Source organism: Oscarella lobularis, chromosome 15 (assembly GCF_947507565.1).
Source record: "Oscarella lobularis chromosome 15, ooOscLobu1.1, whole genome shotgun sequence".
In the NCBI taxonomy this organism is placed as follows: domain Eukaryota; kingdom Metazoa; phylum Porifera; class Homoscleromorpha; order Homosclerophorida; family Oscarellidae; genus Oscarella; species Oscarella lobularis.
This window is the reverse complement of record NC_089189.1, coordinates 1,095,461-1,122,041: the sequence shown is the minus strand read 5'-3', so window position 1 is coordinate 1,122,041 and position 26,581 is coordinate 1,095,461. Positions and strand designations below refer to the sequence as shown.

Here is a 26,581-nt window from a genome sequence, read left to right as displayed (position 1 = left end):
TGAGTTTAGCTAGAGCGTATGCGAGTCATAGCTGAGGACCTAACGCTGACAGGTGTCCGTCATTGTTGTCAACGATCGTCCCGTCTTGCGCGTCGGCCAAGACGACGGGAACTACGCGCCCACGCAGGCTTTCCTCGAACGCGTCCGAGCCTTCACCGAAGACGATCCAGATCGCCTGGCCGGCTTTCCCTCGGACTTCGTTTTGAGAGACATTGACAGTCCCAACATTGCCAACGCGACAGTAGCATTCACCGGCGGCTTGGATACAAACGTGTTCGAAAATCTCACCGTTGACGAAACCGTATTGCATACAACCGGCATAACGATGAACATGACTTGGCACGGAGACCAAGATGTCACCTTGTTTTTCAGCGGACTTGCTCCCGATTCTGAATACAAGAAGGCAAGCTAGAGAAGTCAGACAAGAGATGGGTGTGACTTATACTTTTCTTAGGTTCTCGCAACGATAACCTATTTTAATTGGCGCGACGAACTATGTCCCGGCGTGAGAGTGATCAATACGACGGTGAACGACGATCAGGGTGCCATCAGCGACACGTTGACCATTTTCATGGACGTTCGAGAGAGAAACGATCCACCGGTGCTCGACCTGGGCGTCGGCTACGGCGTCCAAGACAACATTAACGTAACGGAAGGAATGAGCGATTTGAAACGCATTGCTACGACTCCTTATCGCGCTCGAATCAAAGACAAAGACTCGACGAATCTGACGAGAGGCACCGTGAAACTCAGGTATGATAAACTTTCTATCTTTTTATTGTACGTGCATATTGGATTTTTTCTTTCTGATTAAGGTCGTCACCGGATGGTTATCTGGATGAAAACGAGTATCTTGCTGTCGTTCAGGGTACAAAACTGGCTGATGGAATGAGCGTAAGCGCTACATGTCTACTCTGCGACGTCTTTATGATCTTTCTTTACCTTCAGGTGACTGCTGATGCTGATGGATACGGTCTCACTTTTGTTGGCATTGGAACTTACGAGGTACCAGTGCTTGCGTAATTAACTAGAGCAAGTACTGCAGCGGCTTTTCTTTCTAGGATTATATTAACGCTATCGCGAGCGTTGGCTACATTACTCTTGCTGACGAGCCTCGGGTCTTTATTGGCGATTCCTTGCGAAAGATCGATCGCTTTGTAAGTGGATATTGGAGAGTCGTCTTGCCTTTGAGTTATTTTCTCTCTGCAGGTTGAAGTTACCCTGTGGGACAATGGCTTCAATAGTACGAAGCCTAATGGAGCCAACCTCGGTCCGTCGCCCGGTTCGATTAGCGTGAAAATTCACATCGAGCTCATTAAGGATGACGTGAAGAACAGTACCAGTAATCAATATATATTATATCTTTGGTTTATTTGACTAAGGCGCATTGGTCTCCGGTTTAGGTCCTCCACCGGAGGCAACGTCGCCAGCTGAAGTTGACCCTACAACGGAGACAGGTATAGCGTGTTATATAAGATTTAGTGTTTGGCGTGGGCTCTATGTATAGCTACTAAGGTACTACCTCTTTTTAGGTTCTCTATCAAGTACTCAGGCAACGCCGACAAGTGACGGCTACACCGCCGAAACACCGACCAAGCCAGGTCTCGTACAATAGCTTGAGCATATCCTAACTTTTTTTTCACGTTTTCTTATAGAAAATGTCTCTTCTTTTGACGACACGGACTTTCCCCTGGTGATCGTCGTCTCAGTTAGTGTCTCCGTTCTCGTCGTCGTTCTCATCGTCATTGTCGCCGTCGCTTACGCCGTCACCTACTTTCGTCGCACGAAGGGAAGCTACTCGACATCGTCGGAGAATCGAATACAATTGCCGAACTATCGTCCGCCTATGATCGCCTTGTCGACGTTCAGTCCGACGCTCGAGCCACTCGACGAGTGGGAAATCGAGCGGAAGGACTTGCGACTGCTCGACGTGATGGGCGAGGGTTTCTTCGGCGTCGTGCTTCGAGGCGAAATGAATCACGGATCGGAGACGCCGCTCACGACGCAGGAACAACTCAATATGAGCACGAGACGAGATCCGTCAACGAGGCGTCAGAGCAGCAGCCTCGGACAGACCAGGACATTGGTCGCTTGTAAAATGCTCAAAGGTAAATTTGGGTTTTATAGCATTATTTGCAAGAAAAACGCTAATTAATTACGCTAATTAATTAATTATTTTTTAGACTAAATATATTACATTATTGTTTCTCGTTTGCAGAAAACGGGACGCAGGAGGATCAGCTGAAATTATTGGAGGAAATCAAGTTGATGAAACGCATCGGACGGCATGAGCACATAGTGAGCATGATCGGTTGCATAACGAGAAGCCATCCCGTGTGCCTGATCATTGAATACTGCTCGCACGGCGACCTACACAATTATCTCATAAAAGGAAGAGGCTATGTAAGAAGATTCTGCAGTGATGTACATACATGTATTCATATGCATTTGTACAGTGGTTGGAGAAACAAAAGCAATCGGTAGCGTGCGACAGCGAGGCACGTTTGCTCTTTGTGCAACGACGAGAATTTCAGTATTTTGTCTCTGTTTTTTTGCGTTAGGATTTCGTGCCCATGCCTGACGAAGTGAAGCAAGATGAAGTCGAATTCACCTCTCTTGATCTATTGTCGTTCGCTTGGCAAATTGCGTCGGGAATGGTGAGAGATAAATATGTATTTAATGCCATATGTCTATACTCGTGAGTCGTGACGTAGGAATATCTGTCGGGAAAGGATCTCGTTCACCGGGACTTGGCCTGCCGTAACGTTCTCGTCGTCGCCGACAAACAACTCAAAGTGTCCGACTTCGGCCTGGCGAGAGCCGTCCATCAGGACGGCATAGATCCGCAGAAGACGACGCGACGTCTTCCCCTGCGATGGATGTCCGTCGAAGCGATCACCGATCGCGTTTTCACTGAACAAAGCGACGTGTACGTATGAAAAGAGATTAATTAATTAAAGAAAGGGATCATCTTCTTTTATGACGTCATATTTTCTAGGTGGTCTTTTGGGGTCGTCATGTGGGAAATATGCACTCTAGGTGCGAGTGGAAGTTTTGTCAAGGGCGTGCGTGTGAATTTCTTTTTGTTTTGAATTATAGGCAGTTTACCCTATTCCGCCGTTTCAACGAAGGATCTTCCGTCTCATGTACTCGCCGGCGAACGTCTCGCACGTCCGGCCAATATCTCGGAAGAACTGTGAGCGGGTGCACCTTTGATTTCTTCTCCGATATAAATTTTTCTCTCTCCTTGCAAGGTACGACATGATGTCGAAATGTTGGTGCGCCGAACCCGAACGTCGTCCGGCGTTCAGCATTCTTTCCCAGGACCTGGGGAAAGTGCTCGAAGAAAAGGAGCCTTCAATGTACCTCCAACTCGATTTTAGCTCTTCCTGCGAGTCGTGGGATCTCAAATCGCCCGAGTCCGGAGAGATGAGCCAAGACGCTGCTGGTGGAGATGCAATCGTCTCCAGCGCCGCGACGATTAATAACGAAGTATCTGAATCACATGGCTCAAACGATGTCGACGACAAAAACGACGACGTCGACAACGACAAAAACGACGACAAGAACGACAAGAACGACAAGAACGACGATGACGACGACGACGACAATGGCGACTCCTAGCCTCCTTTCTACGCAAAATTTCATGGCTTCCGAGCTCGCTCGTGAACGGTTTAATTATTAATGAATTATTTAGAGGCACGATATTATACACAGACCGTATTGTTAACACGAGATTAATTTTTAAAGTCCTTACCTGTCACCGTTGTGGGTTGATTCAGCTTGTGACGTTGCAAAATTAATTAATTAAATATGTACTCATAGTTATGAGGCTCGTGCTCTGATACATGTAAATTCATTCTGTTTAGGTTCTTCATTGATAGATAACACGGGTGACGCCGACGAGTGACACCACCGCTGCCGCCACCGCATCCGTCGGTATTATGGTAACACGGGTGACGTACGCCGACAGGTGACGCCACCGCCGCCTCGTCCAGGTTTGTTGATTCTTGTTCCATTTGATTGCGGCTAACCAAATTTGCGGTCTTAGCTTCCTCGTCGTCTGTTCAACATTGAAAAATGTTTGCAACCCAGCTGCTTTTCAATTCTAAGCCGTTGGGAACTATCAAAAAGTTAGACCGCAAATGCTTCTATGCAGTCAACTATTTTCAGAATATCTTGTAGGCTTTACCTCTATAGATTTATTTCATGCAGATCAGCTTACCAATTAATACTCTCCTCCATCTTTTCGAAAATATTCAAGTCAAGAGACTCCCATTCCCATTGTTTATGACTTGATAACTAATGTCTAGTTTTGCAGCGACAGGCAACGGATGCGAGTTATCACAAGGATTCCTATTTTCACTTATGCTATATATGTTTAATGCCACATCAGTACTGATTTGATTTAGCAACTATTAATAACACAATACTTCCAAATACACAGACCATATTGTTAACACGAAATTAATTAATTTTTGAAATAATTACCTGTTCCCGTTGTGGGGGTCGATTCAGCTTGCATGTGCCTTTGCAAAAAAAATGATGACACGTGACCGCCGCTAGGACGACTTCGTTTACTAGAGAAAGACGATGGTAAGGTCGCCTGTTTCGAAGGAGGATGGTTTCTACGTAGCACTAGTTTAGTCTTCGTTGTGACAGGAACAAGCGGGTCCCTTTCTCGCCTCTCGTCGTCGTCTCGCTCGGCTCCTAGCTCCTGGCTTCGGTTTTCGTTCTCCTAGCGCTACTGTGCGTCGAACACTCGGGCATCTCGTTCGAGCGCGTTTAAGTGTAAGGCCCTAACTTGTGGCTATCTCTGATTAGCCTTTGTTCTATTAGAAGTGGATCCAGAGTGCTGAGCAAAATAAATTCACTGGACTTCGAAGATACCAGTAAGCACGATGGAAGAGGTAATGACGAGAAAAGAGATCGTAGAGCGGCTTGCGTTTACTTTTTCGCCATGATCAGACAGAAAGTGACAAGGTTTCACAAGAGAATGAAAAATGACGATCACCTCCCCCAATAAAAGGTTTTAGAAAAATTGCCTGCCAAGTTGAGCACCGTCGGAAATACGTCGAGCGTGCTCGCTAGAGCTTGCGACACGCCTCCCGGACGTATAACGGAAGGCCACCAGAATATGGTGGGCTCGCGCACTCCGCCTTCGTACGTAGTCCCTTTATACCGCACTTAAACGGACCCTGCTCGCCGCCTAGGACTAGGGAACCCAACGCCGGCCCGTTATCCGACGTGAATATGACTAGAGTTTGGTTTTGTATTCCTTCGTAATTAATTTAGTGTCATTAGTTATTTAATGCTTTTCTCGCCGACGTTTGATGTTTCTTTTATAGCTCTAGAACAATTTAATTAGAGCCAAGGCATTTAGCACGTATAAATGTAGCATGCTAGAATTGTTCGCGGCTAATCAAATTCGCCTCCTTAGCTTCCTCGTCGCCCGTCGGTCCAACAATGCTCTGTTCTTCTCCACAACGCTCCAGCTACTTTTCAATCGCTATTTGTCTAGCCGCCGCGACGGCTTTCGCCGTCTCGCCGACCGAATCCTTCAGCGAAGCCGTCGAAAACGCCGAAAACGAAACGCGGTGCTTTGGCTACTGCATACCGGAGTACAAGCACGTACGTTGAAGAAATCGGCGACCGTACGAACAGGCGATGACCGTTTTATTGTAGAATAGCCTAATGAAACGACGGGTGAGCGCACAAGGACGCGCAATCGATCGATGGATCGGTCGCGCCCCGTTACGTCACGACGGTTTTTTCTCTCTCTAAGTGCTTGAGTCTTTGCCAAAAGCCGCGAATCTTTCGCAACGAAAGTTTCTGTAGGGAAACGTGCGAGGTGAGACCTTTTAGTAGACTACCCGTGCCTTGGTAGAGAGAGAGCGCTGTACAGTACGCACAACTCCAGACCAGCGAGGACTTCGAGGGAGATTGCAAGGAATCGTGCCTGTTTCTCGGAACATTTCCGCAGAGTTAGCGTTAATAACCCCTTTCTTTCTTTCTTTACTATATGTATACTCTCCTTCAGATGCAAACGACGATTTTATCGTCATGAAGTTCGCCGAAGTGAACGGATCGTTTCTGCGTTGGGACAGCAACAACGATCACGCCTGGTTTACGCCGCTGTACGCCGTCGTCGGCGAGAGCGATTGGCATCCATTGTTTCCACTGCACGTAAGAAAAAAAACAGTTCATAATTAATCATATAATTAATCGAGGAGGATTTCTACTATCAGGGAAAGTATATTAATTTAGAGGAGCTACTGGACAACGGCTACCTGAGATGCAATACGAGTTATCTATTTCAAATCGGTCCGTTTCAGCGGAAGGGACCTAGAGGCAAATACGCGATGGCTAAGGATCCTTATAGAACAAGTGCTCAGTGATACTGAATTATTCTTTCACACATTACCCGCGTGTATATATATAGAGTGTTCGAAGACGTGGAATACGAGGTGTCATGCAAAGGAGGAGTGCATTCCCGATCAATGCCGAAACTTCTCCCATTCCGTTCGAGTTGATTTGATCCGCGACGACGTTTCGAATCGATCGTCGTGGGTCGAATGGGACGACGAAGATTGCTCGGACGTGCGAGCGCGCAAACGAATCGCGTGGAACGTCACGCGACAGATCAAGGGAAACGTTTGCTTGATGCTCCACGCGAAGGCAAAGTCGAATTGCTATCACTTTTTTGACCGATGGTATCCCCTACCCCAGGTATGCATAAAAATTAATTAATTAATTAATTAATTTGATTCACTGTGGTTTTACTTCTATTATAGGACGTTAACGAATTTTGGTTGGATGATCTGCTGCCTGGTTGTAAGATAACGGTGGAAGTGCGTAGGCGAAATAAACGTTTTTATATTTAATTACATTGATGTGTCCTGTTAGATGCACGCGTTGGTGGAGAACGAGACGTTCGTCTTCGACCGAAAAGACGACGTTTCCGTGACGTTTCACGTTCCGCGTAAAACCCCTATTTTCAATTATTTATTTAATTCGAATAAGTAAATGGCGTTCGTTTTTTTGCAGACTTAGGAAGCGATCGCTGCAACCGATTCGACTATTCGCTCAAGTTTCTCGAGAGTCAGGTGGACGGTCGCCTGGTTCCTCTCGCGATCAAATTCAAAATACGAAGAGACATGGTTCTCCGAATCAGTGCCTCCGACGGCTCTTTCAACGATACGAAAATGAGAACGACCGATAATCTCCATTGGTCCTGGCAGCCGCTCTGCGCTCGCATCAACGTGACGGTAGCTTTGCTGAAATTCAGCAAATCCCTTTTATACTTTCTTTTTTTTGCAGTTCTTTGTGAGACATCTGACCAAACGTTTGCTGTTGATAGATTGGAACGTGACGCACAGTACCTGTAATCTAACTGAATATTACATCTATTTGACTAAGCGCATTGCCTCCTGTTTAGGTCCTCCGACGTCGCAAGCTGAAACGAAGAAAGGTAATGTTTTGATATTTAGGTGTAATTGGTCATTGGTTCACATGGCATCAATAAGTGATTGAGCGTTAGCATGTATACCTCCTTCTAATTCGATGCCGGTTGTGACTAACACATACCCTTCGCGCTTCTGTACTCCCTGAATTTTCTCCCCGTTCATCCTTTTAGACGATACTGGCGACGCAGCGAGTTCCGACTTTCCTCTGGTTATCGTCGTCTCCGTTGGTGTCTCCGTTCTCGTCGTCGTTCTCATCGTCGTTTTCGCCGTCGTCTACGTCCGTCTCGAGAAGCGACGCTACTCAACGGCGGCAGAAAAACGAATGCAATTGCCCGACTATCGTCCGCCGATGGCCTTGCCCTTGTTCGATCCGACGTCCGAGCCGCCCGACGAGTGGGAAATCAGGCCCGAGGACTTGCGACTGCTCGACGTGATGGGCAAGGGTTTCTTCGGCGTCGTTCTTCGGGCCGAAGTGAGTCACCGAGCGGAGGCGCCGCTTATGACGCAGAAAAGGCTCAGCATGAAGTTGAGACGCGATCCGTCGATGAGGCGTCGGAGTAGCACGTCCCGAAAGATCAGGACATTGGTCGCTTGTAAAATGCTTAAAGGTGAGTTTTGTAGGTTTATGTAGCATTATTTGTAAGAAAAATCGTTAATTAAGGATTTAAAAATTAAAGTTTTTAGAATAATTATTAAATTATTTTCTCATTTACAGAAAAGGGGACGTACGAGGATCAGATGGAGCTATTGGAGGAAATCAAGTTGATGAAACGCATTGGGCAACACGAACATGTAGTGAGCATGATCGCTTGCATAACGAAAAGCCATCCCGTGTGCCTGATTGTCGAATACTGTTCCCACGGCGACCTAAGCAGTTATCTCAAGAAAGGAAGAGGCCATGTAAGAAGACTGTGCAGTGATATTGTGATATATGCTGTATGCGTATGTATGTAATGTATTTTTACAGTGCTTTTCGGAAAAACGAAAACAATCAATAGCGTGTGACCACGAGGCACGTTTGTTTAAGGAAGGGAGAAAATTTCAGTTCAATGTTGAGTTCTTCTTTTAGGATTATATATTACGTATGCGTCGACCTTCGCATTCTTATGCAGACATACGTGGCAAAGTGAACGAAGACGAACGCCATGTCAAATTCACCTCCCTTGATCTATTGTCGTTCGTTTGGCAAATTGCGTCGGGAATGGTGAGAGATAGACGAAGTCTAGATTTGATGTCTAATCTCATCTACCAGTATCTATAATCGTGACCGACGTGTCTCCTCTTAGGAATATCTGTCGGGAAAGGGTCTCGTTCACCGGGACTTGGCCTGCCGAAACGTGCTCGTCGTCGACGAAAAGCTACTCAAAGTGTCCGACTTCGGCCTGACGCGAGCCGTCCACCAGGACGGCATATATCCGCAGAAGACGACGCGACGTCTTCCCCTTCGATGGATGTCCGTCGAAGCCATCGCCGACCGCCTCTTCACCGAACAAAGCGACGTGTACGTACGAAAGGAGAATAAACAAAGGAGTATAATCTTTTTCATGACGTCTTTGTTTTTTCTAGATGGTCTTTTGGGGTCGTCATGTGGGAAATATGCACTCTAGGTGCGCTCGCTTGGTGAATTTTCTTAAATTCTATTTTGAATTACAGGTAGTTTTCCCTATTCCTCCGTTTCAACAAAGGATCTTCTGTCTCATCTACGCACGGGCGGGCGTCTAGAACGGCCGGACAATTGCTCGGAAGAACTGTGAGCGGTGCACCTTTGATTCCCTCTCTAGTATAAAATGTCCTCTCCTAGGTATGACATGATGTCAAAATGTTGGTGCACCGAGCCGGAGAGTCGTCCGGCGTTCAGCCTTCTTGCCAAGAACCTGGGAAAACTGCTCGAAGAAGAGCAGCCGACGAGGTACCTCCAGCTCGATTTTAGCTCTTCCTGCAAGATGTGGGATCTTGAATTGGCCGGAACCGAGTTGGGCGAGATGGAGGCAGACGCTGGAAAAGATGCAATCGTCTCCGGCGCTGCGACGATTATGATGCAGGAAGTACCTGGCTCAAACGACGACGCTGACGATTCCTAGTCTCCTTCTTTTCTATATATTACTTTACAGAACTCGATAGCGACCTCGCTCGTGAAACAGGTTTTTGAAGCCGCGATATTATAAACTTTTAGACGGAGAGTTTCATTTCTTACGATTCGAAGAGGGCGACGACATGAGGTTAGTCACTGGACGGTTTTGTGATGGCTATATTTTGGACGGATTCATTAATTTTTTTTTTTAGTAGAGGCGTAGGAGTAACAGGTTTCTCATATGCAGTAATTCAGCTCAAGCGGGAGGATCAATGATCATTTGAAAACGCAAGTCCAATGAGAATGTCAATAACGAACAGGTTTTATGTAAGAGTCATTACACAAAAGATATATTCGTGTGTTATCAGTCAACTGACTTCAAAGATCATCGAACGCAACGTATTTCACTTCGTCGACTCTTTTCATTGCCGTTTTGATGTGCTGGCAGAGCGAGCGGCCACTCAATCTATGCTCAAACTGAGACAGTTCAATTGGTCAAAGAGCGCCTTCGGCTCGCGCGAACGCGACGAACATGGGTCTCGTACGGTCGACGAGATCCTGACAACGAACGACGACGGTATTGAGGTCCCGTGAGATGGCCTCGAGCTCGTCGATAGCGTCGCGTAAGCGCTCAAACTTCTTTCCAAGAGAAACGAAGAGGTCGTCGAGCCTTTTCAGCTGTTCCGCAGCGAGAACGTGCGCGCCGGCAACGACGAGTGCCGTCGCGACGCCGACAATCAGCCCGTTGCCGAAAGACAGCGCTCCCAGTGCAGATAGAAGCACCGCCCCCATGGCAAGCAGCATCCAACGCTTTCCGACATTTTTCTCAAGTTCCCGATCAACGTCGTTCCTAATTTGAACTTTTCAGGAAGAAATTTAATCTTAGAAACCTCTGTCAACAACTCGACAATATCGAGAACGAGATTCCAGTACAGATTGAGCAGTACGATCACTACGAAACCGACGAGAAGATATCTGACGATTGTCTGCTCCATATAGCCGCGACGGTAGTCGAAATTAGCGCTAGAAAATCTGCAATAGAGATGCCCGGAGATTGGCCGCCTTGAAAGCCGAAGAAGGACTTGACGTGAAAGAGAATTTGGTTGATCATTTTCTACGTCACGTGACACGTGACCTCCGCGACTTCGTTACTAGAGAAAGACGAGGGTAAGGACGCCTGTTTCGAAGGAGGATGGCTTCTACGTAGCACTAGTTTAGTCTTCTTTGTGACAGGAACAAGCGGGTCCCTTTCTCGCCTCTCGTCGTCTAGCTCGGCTCCTGGCTTTGCTTTTCGTTCTCCTAGCGCTGCTGTGCGTCGAACACGGACACTCGGGCATCTCGTGCGAGCGCGTTTAAGTGTAAGGCCCTAACTTGTGTCTATCTCTGATTAGCCTTAGAAGTGGAGGCAGGCATGAGAGTCAGTGCTTCGCAGATTGTGCATTAGAAAATAAAAAAATCACTGGACTTCGAGAAAAGAGATCGTGGAGCGACATGCGTTTACTTTTTCGCCAGAAAGTGACAAGGTTTTACAGCCAGAGAATGAAAAATAACAAAGGTTTTAGAAAATTTCGAAATAATTTCTACTGTTCTTGCATTTGCAGCAGGATGGTCTCGGCCGTGCACGAAAGACTGCAACACGGAAAATTATTGGGATCGTGTCCGTGAGCGCCGATTTGCGGCGGACCGAACGTCATCGTCTCGTTGTGCCGCCTCACTAAACTGACAATCTTCTCGAGATCTTCGTCGTACGGAGATTGCGACGTCGTCAACGGATGCCTTTCCTTCGGATCCGCATTCACGTTGAACAGCAGGGGAGGATCGTGATAGGCGAGCTTCGTCTCGCTCCAGCAATCCGAGTCCGTATAGGTCGACTTGCAGTGACTCCCCATAGTCCAAAAGTGAGCCTTATAGGGTCCACTACGAGCGGCCATCAGATATTTCCCACTGTAATCGAGGACTCTCCTTCGATTTCTCCGTTAGTAGGTCAGTTATGTCATAGCCGTCTAGTATAACCGATTTTATTGCCTGCCAAGTTGAGCACCGTCGGAAAGCTCGCTAGAGCTTGCGACACGCCTCCCGGACGTATAACGGAAGGCCACCAGAATATGACGGGCTCGCGCACTCCGCCTTCGTACGTAGTCTCTTTATACCGCACTTAAACGGACCCTGCTCGCCGCCTAGGACTAGGGAACCCAACGCCGGTCCGTAATATGACCAGAGTTCGATTTTGTATTCCTTCGTAATTAATTTAGTGTGATTAGTTATTTGATGCTTTTCTCGCCGACGTTTGACGTTCCTTTTATAGCTCTAGAACAATTTAATTAGAGCCAAGACATTTATCATGTATAAATGTAGCACGCTAATATTGTTCGTGGCTAATCAAATTTGCCCCCTTAGCTTCCTCGTCGTCCGTCGGTCCAACAATGCTCTGTGCTTCTCCACAACGCTCCAGCTACTTTTCGATCGCTATTTGTCTAGCCGCCGCGACGGCTTTCGCCGTCTCGCCGACCGAATCCTTCAGCGAAGCCGTCGAAAACGCCGAAAACGAAACGCGTTGCTTCGGCCACTGCATAACGAAGTACAAGGACGTACGTCGAAGAATCCGCGATCGTACGAACAGGCGATGACTGTTTTATTGTAGGAATCCAAAAGCCTAATGAAGCGACAGGTGAGCGCGACAGGGACGCCGCGATCGATCAATTGCGCCCCGTTTACAGTAGACGTCTCTCTCTAAGTGCTCGAGTCTTTGCCAAAAGCCGCGAATCTTTCGCAACGAAAGTTTCTGTAGGGAAACGTGCAAGGTGAAACCTTTTAGTAGACCCCCCCGTGCCTTGGTAGAGAGAGCGCTGTACAGTACCCACAACTACAGACCAGCGAGGACTTCGAGGGAGATTGCAAGGAATCGTGCCGGTTTCTCGGAACACTTCCGCAGAGTTAGCGTTACTAACCCCTTTCTTTCTATACTACTAAGAGCACAAGTGCAAATTTCTAAACGCTACTTCGACCGCACGAAGCGCTTTTGCACCGCGTCGCCGCACGAGCACAATTTTCGAGGTCCGGCGGAGTGGTAACGCCGGTCGCTTTGTCGCGGCGCCCCGATCGGGGGATCGCGGTTGTCGCGGAGTGCGGATCGGGGAGTTGCTGGTGCGGCTCCTGCGCGCCTTTTTTTGGGTCGAACTCGCGTTCGCTTTTCGCGTGTGCGTTTGGCGCGTAGACCGCTCGCTTTCGCTCGCGATAGTCGTTTGCGCGAGATTCGCGAGCGATCTGTGGCGTAATTAGATTTCGCTCGCAGAGGGTGTAGCCGGTTTACGCCCTCTTTTGCTTTCGCCTTTCCGCGCAACTGACCGTCGATTAGACAGTTACCATTTGCGAAGATGTATTTTCTCATTCGGTTTTTCGCGCAAAGGACGCTGTCGAGGACGTTTTCACGCCGTTTTGCGCGTTTTGCGGTTCGAGGGCCGCAGGGGCAACTTCCGGGACGCGTCATCGGGGAAGACCATTGGTCAAATGACGATCACATGATTGCTGCTCGGTCTCTCATTGGCTTGCCACGCTGAGCCAATTTAGTTGCCTCGCGCACCCCCCCTTCTCGCGACACTTTCCGCAATCGGTCCTCTGCTCGCGCTGTTCGCTCTGTTTCCTTTGCGATTACTTCGAATTGCTCTTCGCATCCTTTTGCGACTCTCATTGGCTTCGCGCGGTGAGCCGATTTTGTTGCCTCGCGCGCACCGATCTGATCGACAGTTTTCGCAGCCGTCCTTTGTTGTTTCGCCGCCCGCTGCGTTGCGTTTGCGGCGTTCACGAATTGCTCTTCGTTTTCTTTTGCGAAGCGACGGTGAGTTTGCGGCGCTGCTTCGCGACAATTTCGTTCGAACTCTTGATCGATAGAGCTCTCATTGCCTCTTTTTGTTTATCGCTGTTTTGCGAATCGCTTCTGATGTAAGTCGATCGTTACTGCTGCGTTCGCCGTATATAGCTGATTCTTTTGCCAGCTACTGCTTCTCTTTTCGTCAGTTGATGAGGACGAACAGTTTGTTTCTTCTTTTTGTCTTTTACGCCAACGTATCGGTGAGCCCAACGACAGCCACTCGTAGTTGCTGTATCTAGAATTTTTGTTAGATCTCTGCGTCGACATTTTTTCAAGTCATGTCGGCACAACACTCCCCTACGAAGTCGTCGCCGCGAAAGAGGCCGCGCCCGCAAGAATTCGATACTCTGTCTGATATCTTCCCACAGCAAAGTGGTAAGCTACATCGTCTATTGCGATATACACGTATGTATTCTCCTTTTTAGGATATAAGGCGAGCGTTCACGGAGTAATCGAAGTTTTCTCGGGTCTCGAAGATTCACCGGGCAAAAAATTTTTTGACGGTTATTTGGGAGACGAGTCGGGTCGAAAGCGGTTTGTCGGCTTCAGCCCCAAAAAAGCCGAAAAGATTCGCGATCTTGCGCAGAACGGTCGCCCAGTCAACTTTTCGAACGCCGTTGTTCAACCGTCACGTTCCGGAGACGACATGGAAGTCATGATAACAGATGGAACCGCCGTCTGGAGATCGCCTCGCGTCTTTTCGAACCAGACATCATTATCGATTGCCGCCAAGGATGCCGGACCGCAAAAGATTGTTCTCAGCGAGCTCGACGGACTTCTACCATACACGAAAGTCTCTTTTTCCGCCGGCGTCGTCAACGTCCAATCTCCTACAGCTACGATGTCTGGAACACCCGTTCAAACGATTACGGTCGAGGACCCCACGGGAAAAGCCACTGTGAATCTGTGGGCGATCCACGTCAACACGGTCGAAATCGGACAGTGCTACGACTTCAGCGGTCTCATGGTAAAAGAGTTCGGCGGAGAAAACACGTTGACAACTCCGAAACACAACGCTCGCATTGAGCGCTCGAAAACCCCTGTCGAGGGAGTCCGCTTTTCCTACAAGAAGCCTGTTTCGGCTGCTGCAACAGTCGAGGGAGCAACGGTCGCCAGCGTCACAGATTTTTCGTCCCAATATGTCTGCGGGGATTGCCTGAACGGGCACATGACGGAATTGAGGGATGTGAAAGGTATCGGTCGATGCAACGCCTGTCCGACCGTCTCATCGTTAGCATCTTGCAAGCGCCGCGTCTCGGCTATTCTCAGCATAAACGTCAACTCATTCAGGCTGCGTCTTCACGCAGAAGGCGACGCTTTGCGGAAGATGGCAAATACCGAATCCGAAGACGACGTGACACCGGTGAAACTGATCGATGCGAAACAGTTCACATTGACATACAACAATCAGTCAATGGTAAGACGATGTTTCTCATTTCATGCATTGCTGTAAGGCATTTTTAGACCGTTCTGAACGTTGTTCGCAATCCCGACGTCGAGATGCGATCACTGGAAAATCCTAAGCCGACTTCACCGAATCGTCCGAATCCTTCTCCGAATCCTGCAAATCCTTTGTCTGCGGCTGCTTTGCCGATATCGTCCAGCGTTGAAGACAACTATTTGCCCGCTCTTGAAGAAGCGCTCAACGTTAGCGAAGGCGAAGGCGACGACGTGTGACTTTTCGATAACCGTATAGTGTAATTGAGCTCGAGAGGCGCGTGACCGTAGTTTATGCTTTTTGCATGAGTAATTTCCGCGACCTCTTACGTGCAAGAGAAATTAAAGATGTGCATCAAATTTTTGCCTTGTGCCTAAAACACGATGCCCCGTCAGTCACGTGATAGCGCCGCCATCTTGATCGCTTCTCCCGATATCTTCACGCTGCTTCCGAAAAGAATCGTATCCACCGAATCACATCGAAGAAAGCCTTACCTTTTTTTCGACATCTCCATTCGTTCGTTTTGCGCTGATCTCGAGCCTGCCGTCGTCATTCGGAACGTTTTCTCTACGAAACACTCGGCTCTCTGCGTTCGTTCGCCTTCTCCTGCAAACTCGCTCTTCAGCACGCCTTTCGTGTCGTCTGAGCAAGCAAATCGACTCGATTCTCGAGCGACATCGCCTTCAACGACGAATAGTCTCATTTCGAAGTTCGTTTTTTTCTGATTTCTTTTCTGATCATAATTCCCCCGTTTCTCTTAGTTTTGTTGCCCTGTTACTGGGTCACGATTACCAATATCACGATTTCGAGAGTATCACGAAGTCAAGAAAATCTTCATGCCGCGGAAGCGAAAATATTCTTCAGAACCGCGCTCCGCTAAAAGGCGCCGTGCCTCCCACCACGCCTCCAGCATCGTTCCAACGCCTGCGGAGGACTCTCCACCGTCCACGTCTGCCACAATACACGAATATTCTCCACCCCTTTCCTCTCCAAGTTGCACTCCACCCTCTTCAAGTTCCTCTCACGCACCCCTTTGTCCGCCTATTCTACACGCGGAGCCTTCTTCTGAGGCGGCAGCTCCCTCTCACTCTCCCCCAAACCATGATACTCTCTCGCGCCCCTTGCCCCGACGACGTGTTCAAGAGCGAGCATCTCGCATCCAGTCAGCGAGAGGGAGCGCTTCTTCACACCAACGACGCAACCGCCGAACTTTCTCATTTTCCAAAGCGGCTTTCGCTTACGACCCCGCCCTTTCGTTTGACTTCGGAAACATAGGTGGCATGGACTACGCTTGCGAGCACTGCGGTGCCAAAAAATGGCTTCGCGAACCGCCATCCATGTGCTGTTCTAACGGAAAAGTCATTTTGCAACCACTTCCTCAACCACCGATTCTTCTGAAACGCCTTCTGTGCAATACTGATCCCCAATCTATCCGCTTTCGCTCTCATACTCGCGCGTACAATTCTTGCTTTCAGATGACTTCTTTTGGAGCGAAAAACATCGTTCGCTATCCCGGATACATGCCTACTTTTAAAATACAAGGACAGGTGTATCATTCAGTAGGTTCAGTCACGCCACCCTCTCATCAACAACCCTGCTTCCTGCAAATTTACTTCATAGAGAATTATGAGCAACAGGCTCTCCGACGAGTGGCCGTTCAGTCCGACGCCGTTCGACATATCATCGATCGCACTCTGTTAGCGCAGTTACAGAGCATGCTGCACATTGTAAATCCTTACATACGTGATTTCAAAACCGCGTTCGAAAAGGGGCTTATTAACGATAGCCATAAGATTGTCATTCGTGCTGACAAACGTCCCCCTGGTCAACATCCGCGAAGATACAACGCCCCCAGCTGCTCCGAAATTGCCGCGTTACTAATCAATGAGAACGCGGGTCACAGAGACATTGTACTTCATGCTAAAGATGACAAAATCCATCGTGTCTCAGAAACAAACAGAGCATACGACTCCTGGCAATATCCTCTTTTGTTCCCTCGCGGAGAGGACGGTTACCACCTTGAAACGTATTTGTCCAATCCTCAAACAAAGCGCCCGACGTCGAAGAAAATGAGCCCACTTCAATTCTACGCTTATCGACTAATGCAAAGAGAGAACGAGTTCAACATTCTTCACCGAAGCGGACCGCTTTCCCACCAGTTCATTGTTGACGCATACGCTAAAATCGAGTCCGAGAGACTCAGTTTTATTCGTTACAGTCAAGATACCCTACGCGTCGACAAGTACTCTCGACTTCGTGATACGGTTCACCGAGCAGACGATGTTGAAAGCATAGGACGCACTGTCGTACTCCCATCCACCTTTACCGGTTCTCCTAGATACATGCACGAACGCTTTCAGGATACGATGACTTACGTCAGAAAATTTGGAGCTCCTGACCTCTTCACTACCATGACATGCAATCCTCGATGCTCCGAAATTGAAAATGAACTTTTTGAAGGCCAATCTCCCGCCGACCGCCAAGACATCACAGCACGCGTATTCAAGCAAAAAGTCGAAAAACTCATGGACTTGATGGATCACAAAGAAATCTTCGGCAAAGTCCGTTGCCACGCTTATGCCATAGAGTGGCAAAAACGGGGCTTGCCTCATATACACTTGCTAACTTGGCTGTACGAAAAAGTTCGACCCGATGATATTGACAAAGTCATTTCAGCTGAACTACCCGATCCCGAAGCCGACCCCATCCTCTATGAACTGGTAAAAAAGCACATGGTCCACGGACCATGTGGCGAACGGAACATGTCTTCCCCGTGCATGGAAAACGGCAGGTGCACAAAAAAGTATCCAAGAGACTTTGCCTCCGAAACCCAGACGGGAGAAAACGGTTATCCTCTTTACAGACGTCGTTCTCCCGATCAAGGAGGTAACACCGCAGAACTAAGTCCGGGACGCACCGTCGACAACCGATGGATTGTTCCCTACAACCCCTTTCTTCTTCGCACATTCAAATGCCACATCAACGTCGAAATCTCCAATTCCGTCAAAAGCGTCAAATACATCTGCAAATATGTACATAAAGGACAAGATATGGCAGTCTTTGGCGTGCGACCGCAAGACACAAACGACGAAATTACCTGTTTCCAAGCAGCCAGGTACATCAGCACAAACGAAGCTGTCTGGAGAATATGCGCATTTCCCATTCACCATCACCACCCCGCTGTCCAAAAGCTGCACGTCCACTTAGAAAATGGCCAAAGGGTGACCTTTAATGCCGAAAATGCCGCTGATCAAGCAGAGCAACCTCCCAAAACCACTCTCACAGAATTCTTCGCGCTCTGCCAAAAGGACGCCTTTGCACGAACACTTCTATACGTGGATGTACCCAAATACTACACGTGGCAAAGCAAATCATGGCGCCGCCGGCAACGAGGACAGTGCGTCGAAGGATATCCGCTAATTTATGAATCCGACTGCCTCGGGCGAGTCTACACCGTTCATCCGAACGACACCGAATGCTACCACTTACGCCTTCTTCTCCACACTGTCCGAGGTCCGACCAGCTTCGAAGCATTGCGCACCTTCAATGAAACGGTGTATCCTACCTACCAAGAAGCCTGCAAGCACAGAGGACTCTTGGAAAGCGACGATCACTGGCACAATGCACTTACCGAAGCCGCAGTTTCCCAAATGCCACGAAATCTTCGTGACATGTTTGCCATCATGCTTCACATGTGCTCTGTCGCCGATCCTCCTGCATTGTGGGAAGCCCACAAAGAACCCATGTCAGAGGATTTTCTGCATCGCCGACGACAACTGTTATCTCAAAACGACTTGCCTTTCTCCGACATCCTTTTCAACCAAGCGTTAATATACATTGAAGACAAGCTCCTATCGTTTCCTAGCGGAAAGCCACTTTCTCACTACGGCATACAATCTCCCGACCGAAGTTCTCAAGGCATAGCAGATAACACTCCGCAAGAAATATTAGCAGAACTGTCGTATAACCTTCGCGAAATGAACCACATTATTGAGACCAGGACCCCGACTCTTAGCCCCGACCAACACGAAGCCTACGATGCCATTTGCTCCAATATCACAGAAACCGATCAGCCTTTGACGGGCCGAATCATATTTCTTGACGCGCCAGGGGGAACGGGAAAAACCTACCTTCTTAATCTTCTTCTCGCAAAAGTTCGAGCCTCGGGACAAATTGCACTTGCAGTGGCCTCTTCCGGAATTGCCGCCACTCTCCTTCAGGGGGGTAAAACGGCTCACTCTACTTTCAAATTACCACTAGACCTCTCCAAGGAAGACCACCCCTCCTGCAACATCGAAAGAGGCACAGTTAAAGCTCGACTTCTTCAACGCACTAAACTGATTGTCTGGGACGAATGCACTATGACCCATAGGCGCGCTCTTGAAGCTCTTGATCGCACGCTCCGAGACATTCGGCAAAACGACACTTTGATGGGCGGCCTCACTCTTCTCTTAGCAGGCGACTTTCGTCAAACCCTCCCAATCGTGCCTAGAGGTACGCGTCTTGACCAATTACAGGCGTCTCTGAAAGCATCTAGAACACTCTGGCCAACCGTAAGAACCTTGCATCTCCGCACAAATATGAGAGTGCACCTCGAAAATGACGTTCTCGCAGGCCAATACGCCGACCTCCTTCTTCGAATAGGAAACGGTGAAATCCCAACAGACGAATGCAACTTTCTCGAAATTCCGTACGGAAATCCTATTTACTCTCCCGAACAACTTGAAAACGCCGTTTTTCCCGACCTCGCCGCTAATTTCACCGACCAAAGCTGGCTATCGAAACGAGCAATTCTTGCACCTACAAACGATGCAATTGCGACAATTAACGACTCTCTACTTGACCAAATACCAACCGAACTTAAAGAATACCCCTCGATGGACACTCCAGTTGACGATGACGGAGCAGTACTTTTTCCCACAGAACTTCTTAATTCCCTTGACCCCCCTGGTTTTCCTCCGCATATACTACGTCTAAAGAAAGGTGTTCCCGTTATCCTTCTACGTAATCTCGATGCCCCTAAACTTTGCAACGGCACCAAGCTAATCATCCATGAACTTAGACACAATGTCATTGAGGCCATTATCGCCCTTGGCCAGCACCAAGGACAACACGTCTTCATTTTTCGCATACCTCTCATTCCCACTGACACCACAATACCCTTTAGACGACTGCAATTTCCTATTAGACTATCCTTTGCCATGACAATCAACAAAGCTCAAGGTCAAACTTTAGACATCGTAGGACTATCACTCCTAACTCACTGCTTTTCCCACGGACAATTCTATGTCGCCTGTTCCCGTGTCCATTCTCCTCACAATCTTTACGTCCTAACTCACGACAACAAAACAAAGAATATTGTATACCACGAAATCTTTCACTGAATTCCTCCGACCTCTGTCACATTACAACTTATACGTCACCAGAAATACCCGGCGTAGCCGGGTATTAGACAGCTAGTCTTTACTATAAGTATACTCTCCTTCAGATCGAAACGACGATTTTATCGTCATGAAAGTCGCAGAAGTGAACGGATCGTTTCTGCGTTGGGACAGCAACAACGATCACGCCTGGTACACGCCGCTGTACGCCGTCGTCGGCGAGAGCGATTGGCATCCACTGTTTCCACTGCACGTAAGAAAAAAACAGTTCATGATTAATCGTATAATTAATTAATCGAGGAGGATTTCTACTATCAGGGAAAGTATATTAATTTAGACGAGCTACTGGACAACGGCTACCTGAGATGCAATACGAATTATCTGTTTCAAATCGGTCCGTTTCAGCGGACGGGACCTAGAGGCAAATACGCGATGACAACGGATCCCTATAGAACAAGTGCTCATACCTAAAGAGAAGTCTTCCCTGTGCTCTTTGACCCGCGCGTGTGTAGACTGTTCGAAGACGTGGAACACGAGGTGTCATGCAATGGAGGAGTGCATTCCCAATAGATGCCGAAACTTCTCCCATTCCGTTCGAGTCGATTTGATTGACGACGACGTTTCGAGTCGATTGTCGTTCGAATGGGACGACGACGATTGCTCGGACGCGCGAGCGCGCCGACGAATCGCGTGGAGCGCCGCGAGACCGATCGAGGGAAACGTTTGCTGGATGCTCCACGCGAAGGCGAAGTCGAATTGCTATCACTTTTCAGACCGATGGTATCCCCTACCTCAGGTATGCAAAAATTAATTAATATTTTTAATTAATTAAATAATATTGTTATTTTACTTCTGTTATAGGACGTTAACGAATTTTGGCTTGATGATCTGCTGCCTGGTTGTAAGATAACGGTGGAAGTGCGTAGGCTAATTAATGGTTTTTTTCTTTATTTGATATGTCCTATTAGATGCACGCGTTGGTGGAGAACGAGACGTTTGTCATCGATCGAAAAGACAATGCTTCCGTGACGTTTCACGTTCCGCGTAAAACCCTATTATCGATTATTTAATTAATTCGAATAAGTAAATGGCGTTTTCTTGCAGACATAGCTCGCTGCAACCGATTCGACTATTCGCTCAAGTTTCTCGAGAGTCAGATGGACAGTCGCCTGGTCCCTCTCGCGATCAAATTCAAAATACGAAGAGACATGGTTCTCCAAATCAGTGCCTCCGACGGCTCGTTCAGCGAGACGACATTGAGAACGACCGAGAATCTCCATTGGTCCTCGCAGCCGCTCTGCGCTCGCATCAACGTGACGGTAGCTTTGCTGAAATTCAGCAAAGCCCTTTGATACATTCTTTTTTTTGCAGTTCTTTGTGAGAGATCCGACCAAACGTTTGCTGTTGATCGATACGATCGTGAAGCACAGTACCTGTAATTAGTTAATAGTACATCTTTGGTTTATTTGGCTAAGCGCATTGCCTCCTGTTTAGGTCCTCCGACGTCGCAAGCTGAAATCAATCGTACGACGGAGAAAGGTGATGTTTTGATATTTAGGTGTTAGAAGAATAGTGCTGATAGTGTAAGGCACTGCCTCTGTTTAGGTTCTCCGTCGAGAGCTCAGGCGACGCCGACAAGCGACAGCTACACCGCAACTACTACCGTCACCGCCACCACTACTACCGCCACCACTACCGCCACCACAGGTCTTGTATAGCTTGCATGTTGATCATTGTTTCACATGGCATCAATAAGCGATTAATCATTAGCATGTATACCTTCTAATTCGATGCCGGTTGTGAAGCTTCTGTACTCCCTGACTTTTCCCCCTCGTTTATAAAGCTTTTTTAGACGATCTTGGAGCTTCTGACGACGTAGCAAGTTACGACTTTCCTCTGGTGATCGTCGTCTCCGTTGGTGTCTCCGTTCTCGTCGTCGTTCTCATCGTCGTTTTCGCCGTCGTCTACGTTCGCCGCGAGAAGCGACGCTACTCGACGTCGGCAGGCAAACGAATGCAATTGCCCAACTATCGTCCGCCGATGGCCTTGCCCTTGTTCGATCCGACGCCCGAGCCGCCCGACGAGTGGGAAATCAGGCCCGAGGACTTGCGACTGCTCGACGTGATGGGCGAGGGTTTCTTCGGCGTCGTGCTTCGAGCCGAGGTGAGTCATCGAGCGGAGACGCCGCTTATGACGCAGAAAAGGCTCAGCATGAACTTGAGACGCGATCCGTCGATGAGGCGTCGGAGTAGCACGTCCCGAAAGATCAGGACATTGGTCGCTTGTAAAATGCTCAAAGGTAAGTTTTGTGGGTTTACCGTATGTAGCATTATTTGTGGGAAAAATCGTTAATTAAGTATTTAATTAATTAAATTTTTTAGAATAATTATTTAATTATTTTTGTCGTTTGCAGAAAAGGGGACGTACGAAGATCAGATGGAGCTATTGGAGGAAATCAAGTTAATGAAACGCATTGGGCAACATGAACACATAGTGAGCATGATCGCTTGCATAACGAGAAGCCATCCCGTGTGTCTGATCGTCGAATACTGTTCACACGGCGACCTACACAGTTATCTCAAGAAAGGAAGAGGCTATGTAAGAAGAGTCAGCAGTGATATTGCGATATGTGCATGTATGTATTATTGCAGTGGTTTTCGGAAGAACGAAAGCAATCGCTAGCGTGTGACAACGAGGTATGCACGTGTGTTCAACGAAGGACATTTCAGTTTGTGTCTAGGGTTACGTGCCCATGCATCGGCCATCGCATCCTTATGCAAACGTGTCTGGAAAGTTGAACGAACGCCACGTCAAACTCGCCTCTCTTGATCTATTGTCGTTCGCTTGGCAAATTGCCTCAGGAATGGTAAGAGATAACGAAGTCGAGAATAAATGTTATTGCGTCTCCTCTTAGGAATATCTGTCAGGGAAGGGTCTCGTTCACCGGGACTTGGCCTGCCGTAACGTTCTCGTCGTCGACGACAGGCTACTCAAAGTGTCCGACTTCGGCCTGACGAGAGCCGTTCACCAGGACGGCATATATCCGCAGAAGACGACGCGACGTCTTCCCCTTCGATGGATGTCTATTGAAGCGATCTCCGACCGCGTTTTTACCGAACAAAGCGACGTGTAGGAAAAAAATACACGGAGGTACAGTATCATCTTGCTATGTGACGTCGTTTTTTTCTAGATGGTCTTTTGGGGTCGTCATGTGGGAAATATGCACTCTAGGTGTGAGAATAGAAGTTTCTTCGACTGCTCTTCTTTGATTATTTGAGTTATTATATAGGCAGTTTTCCGTATTCCGCCGTTTCGACGAAGGATCTTCTGTCTCATCTACGCGCGGGAGAGCGTCTAGCGCGTCCAGACAATTGCTCAGAAAAACTGTGAGCGCGGTTTGATTCCCTCTCCGATATAATCCCGTTCTCTCCAAGGTATGGCATGATGTCGGAATGTTGGTGCGCCGAACCCGAACGTCGTCCGGCGTTCAGCGCTCTTGCCGAAGACCTGGGGAAAGTGCTCGAAGAGAAACAGCCGACGATGTACCTCCAGCTCGATTTTAGCTCTTCCTGCGAGTTGTGGGATCTCAAATCGCCCGAGTCGGGAGAGATGAGCCCAGACGCTGGTGGAGAGGCAATCGTCTCCAGCGCTGTGACTATTAAGGAAGTACATGTACCTGAATCGGATGGCTCGAACAACGACGACGACTCCTAGTCTCCTTTCTATATGACGCGCGTTCTACATGGCGGTGTGACGTAGATAGCGAAAGTTTGCTCGCACCCCGATCTGACCTCGCTCGTGAACGGTTTGAGTTTTAGACCGAGGCTCCCATCCCCATTGTTTATGAATTGATAGCTAATGTCTAGTTTTGCAACGACAGGCAACTGATTTAAAAACAGGCGAGTTAGCACGAGGATTCGTATTCTCATATATGCTGTGTATGTTTATCAGAGGACCAATGCTCTGAAAGGAATCCAGCGAATGCCACATCAGTACTGGTTTGATTTAGCAACTATTAATAACACAATACTTCTAATTACATAGTCCGGCGAGGTCAGCTTTATTTTATACGCACACGTTTACCTAACACTTTTTGATTAGATAGCGTGGTACTAGGGGCAGTCCGCCAAAAAAGGTAATGCTGCTGTTGCGTAAGACCTGTTTGTGTTTGGATCAAATCTCAGAGCTGCACTGGTGCACAGAGCAGCCGGTTTTTTTGCTCTTTGAAAAATCAGAAAACGGCAAGGCTCCACAGCAAGAATGAAAAGAACAATAAGCAACAAAAAGTGAAACGGTGAAACGTTCTAATTTTAGAAGACTTCGAAATAATTTCTACTGTTCTTGCATTTGCAGCAGGAAGGTCTCGGCGTGCACGACGGACTGCAACAGGGAAAATTATTGGGATCGTGACCGTGAGCAGCTATCTGTGGCGGCCCGAACGTCATCGTCTCATTGTGCCGCTTAACCAAACTGACAATTTTCTCGAGCTCTTCGGCGTACGGAGACTGTGACGTCGTCAACGGATGCCTTTCCTTCGGATCCGCATTCACGTTGAACAGCAGGGGAGGATCGCGATAGGCGAGCTTCGTCTCGCTCCAGCAATCCGAGTCCGTATAAGTCGACTTGCAGTGACTCCCCATAGTCCAAAAGTGAGCCTTATAGGGTCCACTACGAGCGGCCATCAGATATTTCCCACTGTAATAGAACATTTCCTGACGAGGACTCTCCTTCGATTTCCCCGTTAATAGATCAGTTATGTCGTAGCCGTCTAGTATAACCGATTTATTGGGAGTTACGCCTGCCAAGTTGAGCACCGTCGGAAATACGTCGAGCGTGCTCGCTAGAGCTTGCGACACGCCTCCCGGACGTATAACGGAAGGCCACCAGAATATGGCCGGCTCGCGCACTCCGCCTTCGTACGTAGTCCCTTTACCGCATTTAAACGGACCCTGCTCGCCGCCTAGGACTAGGGAACCCAATGCCGGTCCGTTATCCGACGTAAATATGACTAGAGTTTGATTTTGTATTCCTTCGTCGATCAGGTGATCGAGTATTTCGCCGATGCTCCAATCGAGCTCGGCTAGAGCGTCTCCGTAGATTCCGCGTCGAGTCGTGTTTTGAAAAGCGGCCGATGCCCACTGGGGCATGTGAGTGTGATGAGCGGCGAAGTAGAAGAAAAAAGGCCGATCGCGGTTTACGGTTATAAAGCGCTTTGCTTCGTGCACGTAAGCGGCGTCGAGATTTAGCACGTCCGCCGGCTGAGCGACGATAGTCGAGTTTTCGAAGATCATGCACGCGCCCGGGGGCGGGTGACCGGGCGTACCGTTGTAGACGTTCGACGAGCAACCCATGGGTATTAGAGGCAGGCCGTAGTAGCTGTCAAAGCCGCGATTGAACGGCATGTATTGGTACTCGAGTCCGATGCCCAAGTGCCACTTTCCCAGCATCCCCGTCGCGTATCCGCCCGATTTTAGAGCTTGCGCTAGAGTCGTTTCCGATAGAAGCATTCCCAGCGAGTTCGCCGGATTGAATGTTCCCATTCCCGTTTGAGTTTTGTTGCTCGGTTCGGCGTAGACGCCCGCGCGCGGAAACAGGCGCCCGGTGAGTAGGGAGGCGCGCGACGGCGAGCAGACGGGCGCCGCCGAATAGAATTGGAGCATTCGTAGGCCCTCGCGAGCCATGCGATCGATGTTCGGCGTCGACGTCGTCGGGTGACCGAGGATGTTGACGTCGCCGTAGCCGACGTCGTCGCCGAATATGACCACGATATTCGGCTTGTCGGGAAGTCGAACGGTGGCGACAGTTAGGGAACAGATGAACAGAATCAAGAGTGAGAGCATTCTACTCACTTGACCCCGGGGCTAGCTTCACGTGAGCTCCTATACTAGAAAGTCTAGCCATAGGGCAGCTTCACGTGAGCTCCTATACTAAAAAGTCTAGCCATAGCAAAGGCATTAGATATCCATTAAGTAGAGTCGGCTAACTAAACAGAACCTGTCTTAATCAGGACTGATCTGGGTGAACGATAGTACTAAAATCAATTTTCGCGAAGTTTCCGTAAACAACACGATGCACGCACGCGCACTATACGTTTTCCTGCTTACGCCATGCTGTTGTTGGCAGTCATTTTCGCCTTTGCCGCGGCCCCAGCCGTCGCCGACAGCTCTTGCAGCAGTTACTGCTCGGGTTGCAACTCGGCGTCAGTTGGAGCGTCCATCGATGAGGCATACTCCGTCACCTGCGAGGATGAGACGGCCACGCCCATAATCACGTCGGTGGACGTCATCGACGCAGATAACGACGGCGATAGTTTTAGAGTTACTCTCATGGACAAAGCAAACTACGATAAATACGCGC

General features: G+C 48.5%; 5 protein-coding genes, 1 long non-coding RNA gene and 2 pseudogenes across 17 annotated transcripts in view; 5 read left to right on the top strand and 3 right to left on the bottom strand.

Moving 5' to 3' along the window:
• Window positions 1-3,824, top strand: part of LOC136195853 (uncharacterized) — a 30,507-nt gene extending 26,683 nt beyond the window's left edge. Inside the window, exons 23-38 of the mRNA XM_065985328.1 lie at window positions 53-403; window positions 455-753; window positions 816-894; window positions 949-1,005; window positions 1,062-1,157; window positions 1,210-1,342; window positions 1,404-1,457; window positions 1,533-1,601; window positions 1,656-2,108; window positions 2,219-2,403; window positions 2,457-2,498; window positions 2,562-2,657; window positions 2,715-2,929; window positions 2,999-3,039; window positions 3,100-3,196; window positions 3,255-3,824. Coding sequence (XP_065841400.1) covers window positions 53-403; window positions 455-753; window positions 816-894; window positions 949-1,005; window positions 1,062-1,157; window positions 1,210-1,342; window positions 1,404-1,457; window positions 1,533-1,601; window positions 1,656-2,108; window positions 2,219-2,403; window positions 2,457-2,498; window positions 2,562-2,657; window positions 2,715-2,929; window positions 2,999-3,039; window positions 3,100-3,196; window positions 3,255-3,624 — 2,637 coding nt within the window. The 3' untranslated portion in view covers window positions 3,625-3,824. The remainder of the gene's footprint in view (window positions 1-52; window positions 404-454; window positions 754-815; window positions 895-948; window positions 1,006-1,061; window positions 1,158-1,209; window positions 1,343-1,403; window positions 1,458-1,532; window positions 1,602-1,655; window positions 2,109-2,218; window positions 2,404-2,456; window positions 2,499-2,561; window positions 2,658-2,714; window positions 2,930-2,998; window positions 3,040-3,099; window positions 3,197-3,254) is intronic.
• An 801-nt stretch (window positions 3,825-4,625) lies between these two features.
• LOC136195854 (uncharacterized) lies at window positions 4,626-9,644 on the top strand. Of its 6 annotated transcripts, XM_065985330.1 has the most exons (24): window positions 4,626-4,791; window positions 4,840-4,983; window positions 5,037-5,140; window positions 5,349-5,386; window positions 5,441-5,631; window positions 5,686-5,706; window positions 5,786-5,851; window positions 5,906-5,984; window positions 6,041-6,186; window positions 6,249-6,387; window positions 6,443-6,729; window positions 6,795-6,851; window positions 6,907-6,982; window positions 7,048-7,268; window positions 7,321-7,384; window positions 7,439-7,471; window positions 7,637-8,074; window positions 8,182-8,366; window positions 8,434-8,478; window positions 8,536-8,670; window positions 8,753-8,967; window positions 9,033-9,073; window positions 9,120-9,216; window positions 9,268-9,644. In XM_065985330.1, the coding sequence occupies exons 5-24, from the start codon at window positions 5,467-5,469 to the stop codon at window positions 9,545-9,547; spliced, it is 2,790 nt and encodes a 929-aa protein (XP_065841402.1). In that variant the 5' UTR covers window positions 4,626-4,791; window positions 4,840-4,983; window positions 5,037-5,140; window positions 5,349-5,386; window positions 5,441-5,466; the 3' UTR covers window positions 9,548-9,644. The 6 variants fall into 6 exon arrangements, with proteins under 6 accessions (XP_065841402.1, XP_065841405.1, XP_065841406.1 ...); XM_065985333.1 differs by lacking the exons at window positions 5,037-5,140; window positions 5,349-5,386 and having other exon boundaries at window positions 4,840-4,910; window positions 4,969-5,029; XM_065985334.1 differs by lacking the exon at window positions 5,349-5,386 and having other exon boundaries at window positions 7,321-7,378.
• A 1,034-nt stretch (window positions 9,645-10,678) lies between these two features.
• Window positions 10,679-21,294, top strand: LOC136196252 (uncharacterized). Its single transcript, XM_065985778.1, has 10 exons — window positions 10,679-10,895; window positions 11,935-12,125; window positions 12,179-12,205; window positions 12,273-12,338; window positions 12,392-12,470; window positions 20,332-20,477; window positions 20,543-20,681; window positions 20,737-21,020; window positions 21,086-21,142; window positions 21,193-21,294. The coding sequence occupies exons 2-10, from the start codon at window positions 11,961-11,963 to the stop codon at window positions 21,292-21,294; spliced, it is 1,065 nt and encodes a 354-aa protein (XP_065841850.1). The 5' UTR covers window positions 10,679-10,895; window positions 11,935-11,960.
• Window positions 11,118-11,880, bottom strand: LOC136196253 (arylsulfatase A-like; annotated as a pseudogene).
• Window positions 12,635-15,196, top strand: LOC136195862 (uncharacterized). The gene is made up of 7 exons (XM_065985354.1): window positions 12,635-13,237; window positions 13,291-13,372; window positions 13,426-13,476; window positions 13,530-13,605; window positions 13,657-13,780; window positions 13,831-14,822; window positions 14,870-15,196. Exons 4-7 carry the CDS (start codon window positions 13,555-13,557, stop codon window positions 15,080-15,082), a joined length of 1,380 nt encoding a protein of 459 aa, XP_065841426.1. The 5' UTR covers window positions 12,635-13,237; window positions 13,291-13,372; window positions 13,426-13,476; window positions 13,530-13,554; the 3' UTR covers window positions 15,083-15,196.
• LOC136195865 (uncharacterized) lies at window positions 15,135-20,306 on the bottom strand. 5 transcript variants are annotated; one of them, XR_010671988.1, is made up of 5 exons: window positions 19,699-20,306; window positions 19,436-19,643; window positions 18,475-19,386; window positions 17,941-18,420; window positions 15,135-17,865 (listed from the first exon to the last, which is right to left on the bottom strand). It is a non-coding gene; the product is annotated as an uncharacterized lncRNA (long non-coding RNA). The 5 variants fall into 5 exon arrangements; XR_010671989.1 differs by having other exon boundaries at window positions 15,135-18,420; window positions 18,475-18,557; window positions 18,642-19,386; XR_010671987.1 differs by having other exon boundaries at window positions 15,135-18,420; window positions 18,475-18,917; window positions 18,974-19,386.
• Window positions 21,295-21,339: 45 nt separating the features above from the next.
• Window positions 21,340-26,330, top strand: LOC136195825 (fibroblast growth factor receptor-like). Of its 3 annotated transcripts, XM_065985295.1 has the most exons (17): window positions 21,340-21,543; window positions 21,596-21,659; window positions 21,719-21,763; window positions 21,830-21,931; window positions 22,077-22,523; window positions 22,638-22,822; window positions 22,876-22,920; window positions 22,965-23,090; window positions 23,139-23,353; window positions 23,415-23,455; window positions 23,514-23,610; window positions 23,659-24,123; window positions 24,176-24,277; window positions 24,326-24,359; window positions 24,409-24,518; window positions 24,578-24,873; window positions 24,929-26,330. In XM_065985295.1, exons 1-12 carry the CDS (start codon window positions 21,382-21,384, stop codon window positions 23,936-23,938), a joined length of 1,809 nt encoding a protein of 602 aa, XP_065841367.1. In that variant the 5' UTR covers window positions 21,340-21,381; the 3' UTR covers window positions 23,939-24,123; window positions 24,176-24,277; window positions 24,326-24,359; window positions 24,409-24,518; window positions 24,578-24,873; window positions 24,929-26,330. The 3 variants fall into 3 exon arrangements, with proteins under 3 accessions (XP_065841367.1, XP_065841368.1, XP_065841366.1); XM_065985296.1 differs by having other exon boundaries at window positions 23,659-24,277; window positions 24,581-24,873; XM_065985294.1 differs by having other exon boundaries at window positions 23,659-24,277.
• Window positions 24,336-26,149, bottom strand: LOC136195826 (arylsulfatase A pseudogene; annotated as a pseudogene).
• Window positions 26,331-26,581: the final 251 nt, after the last annotated feature.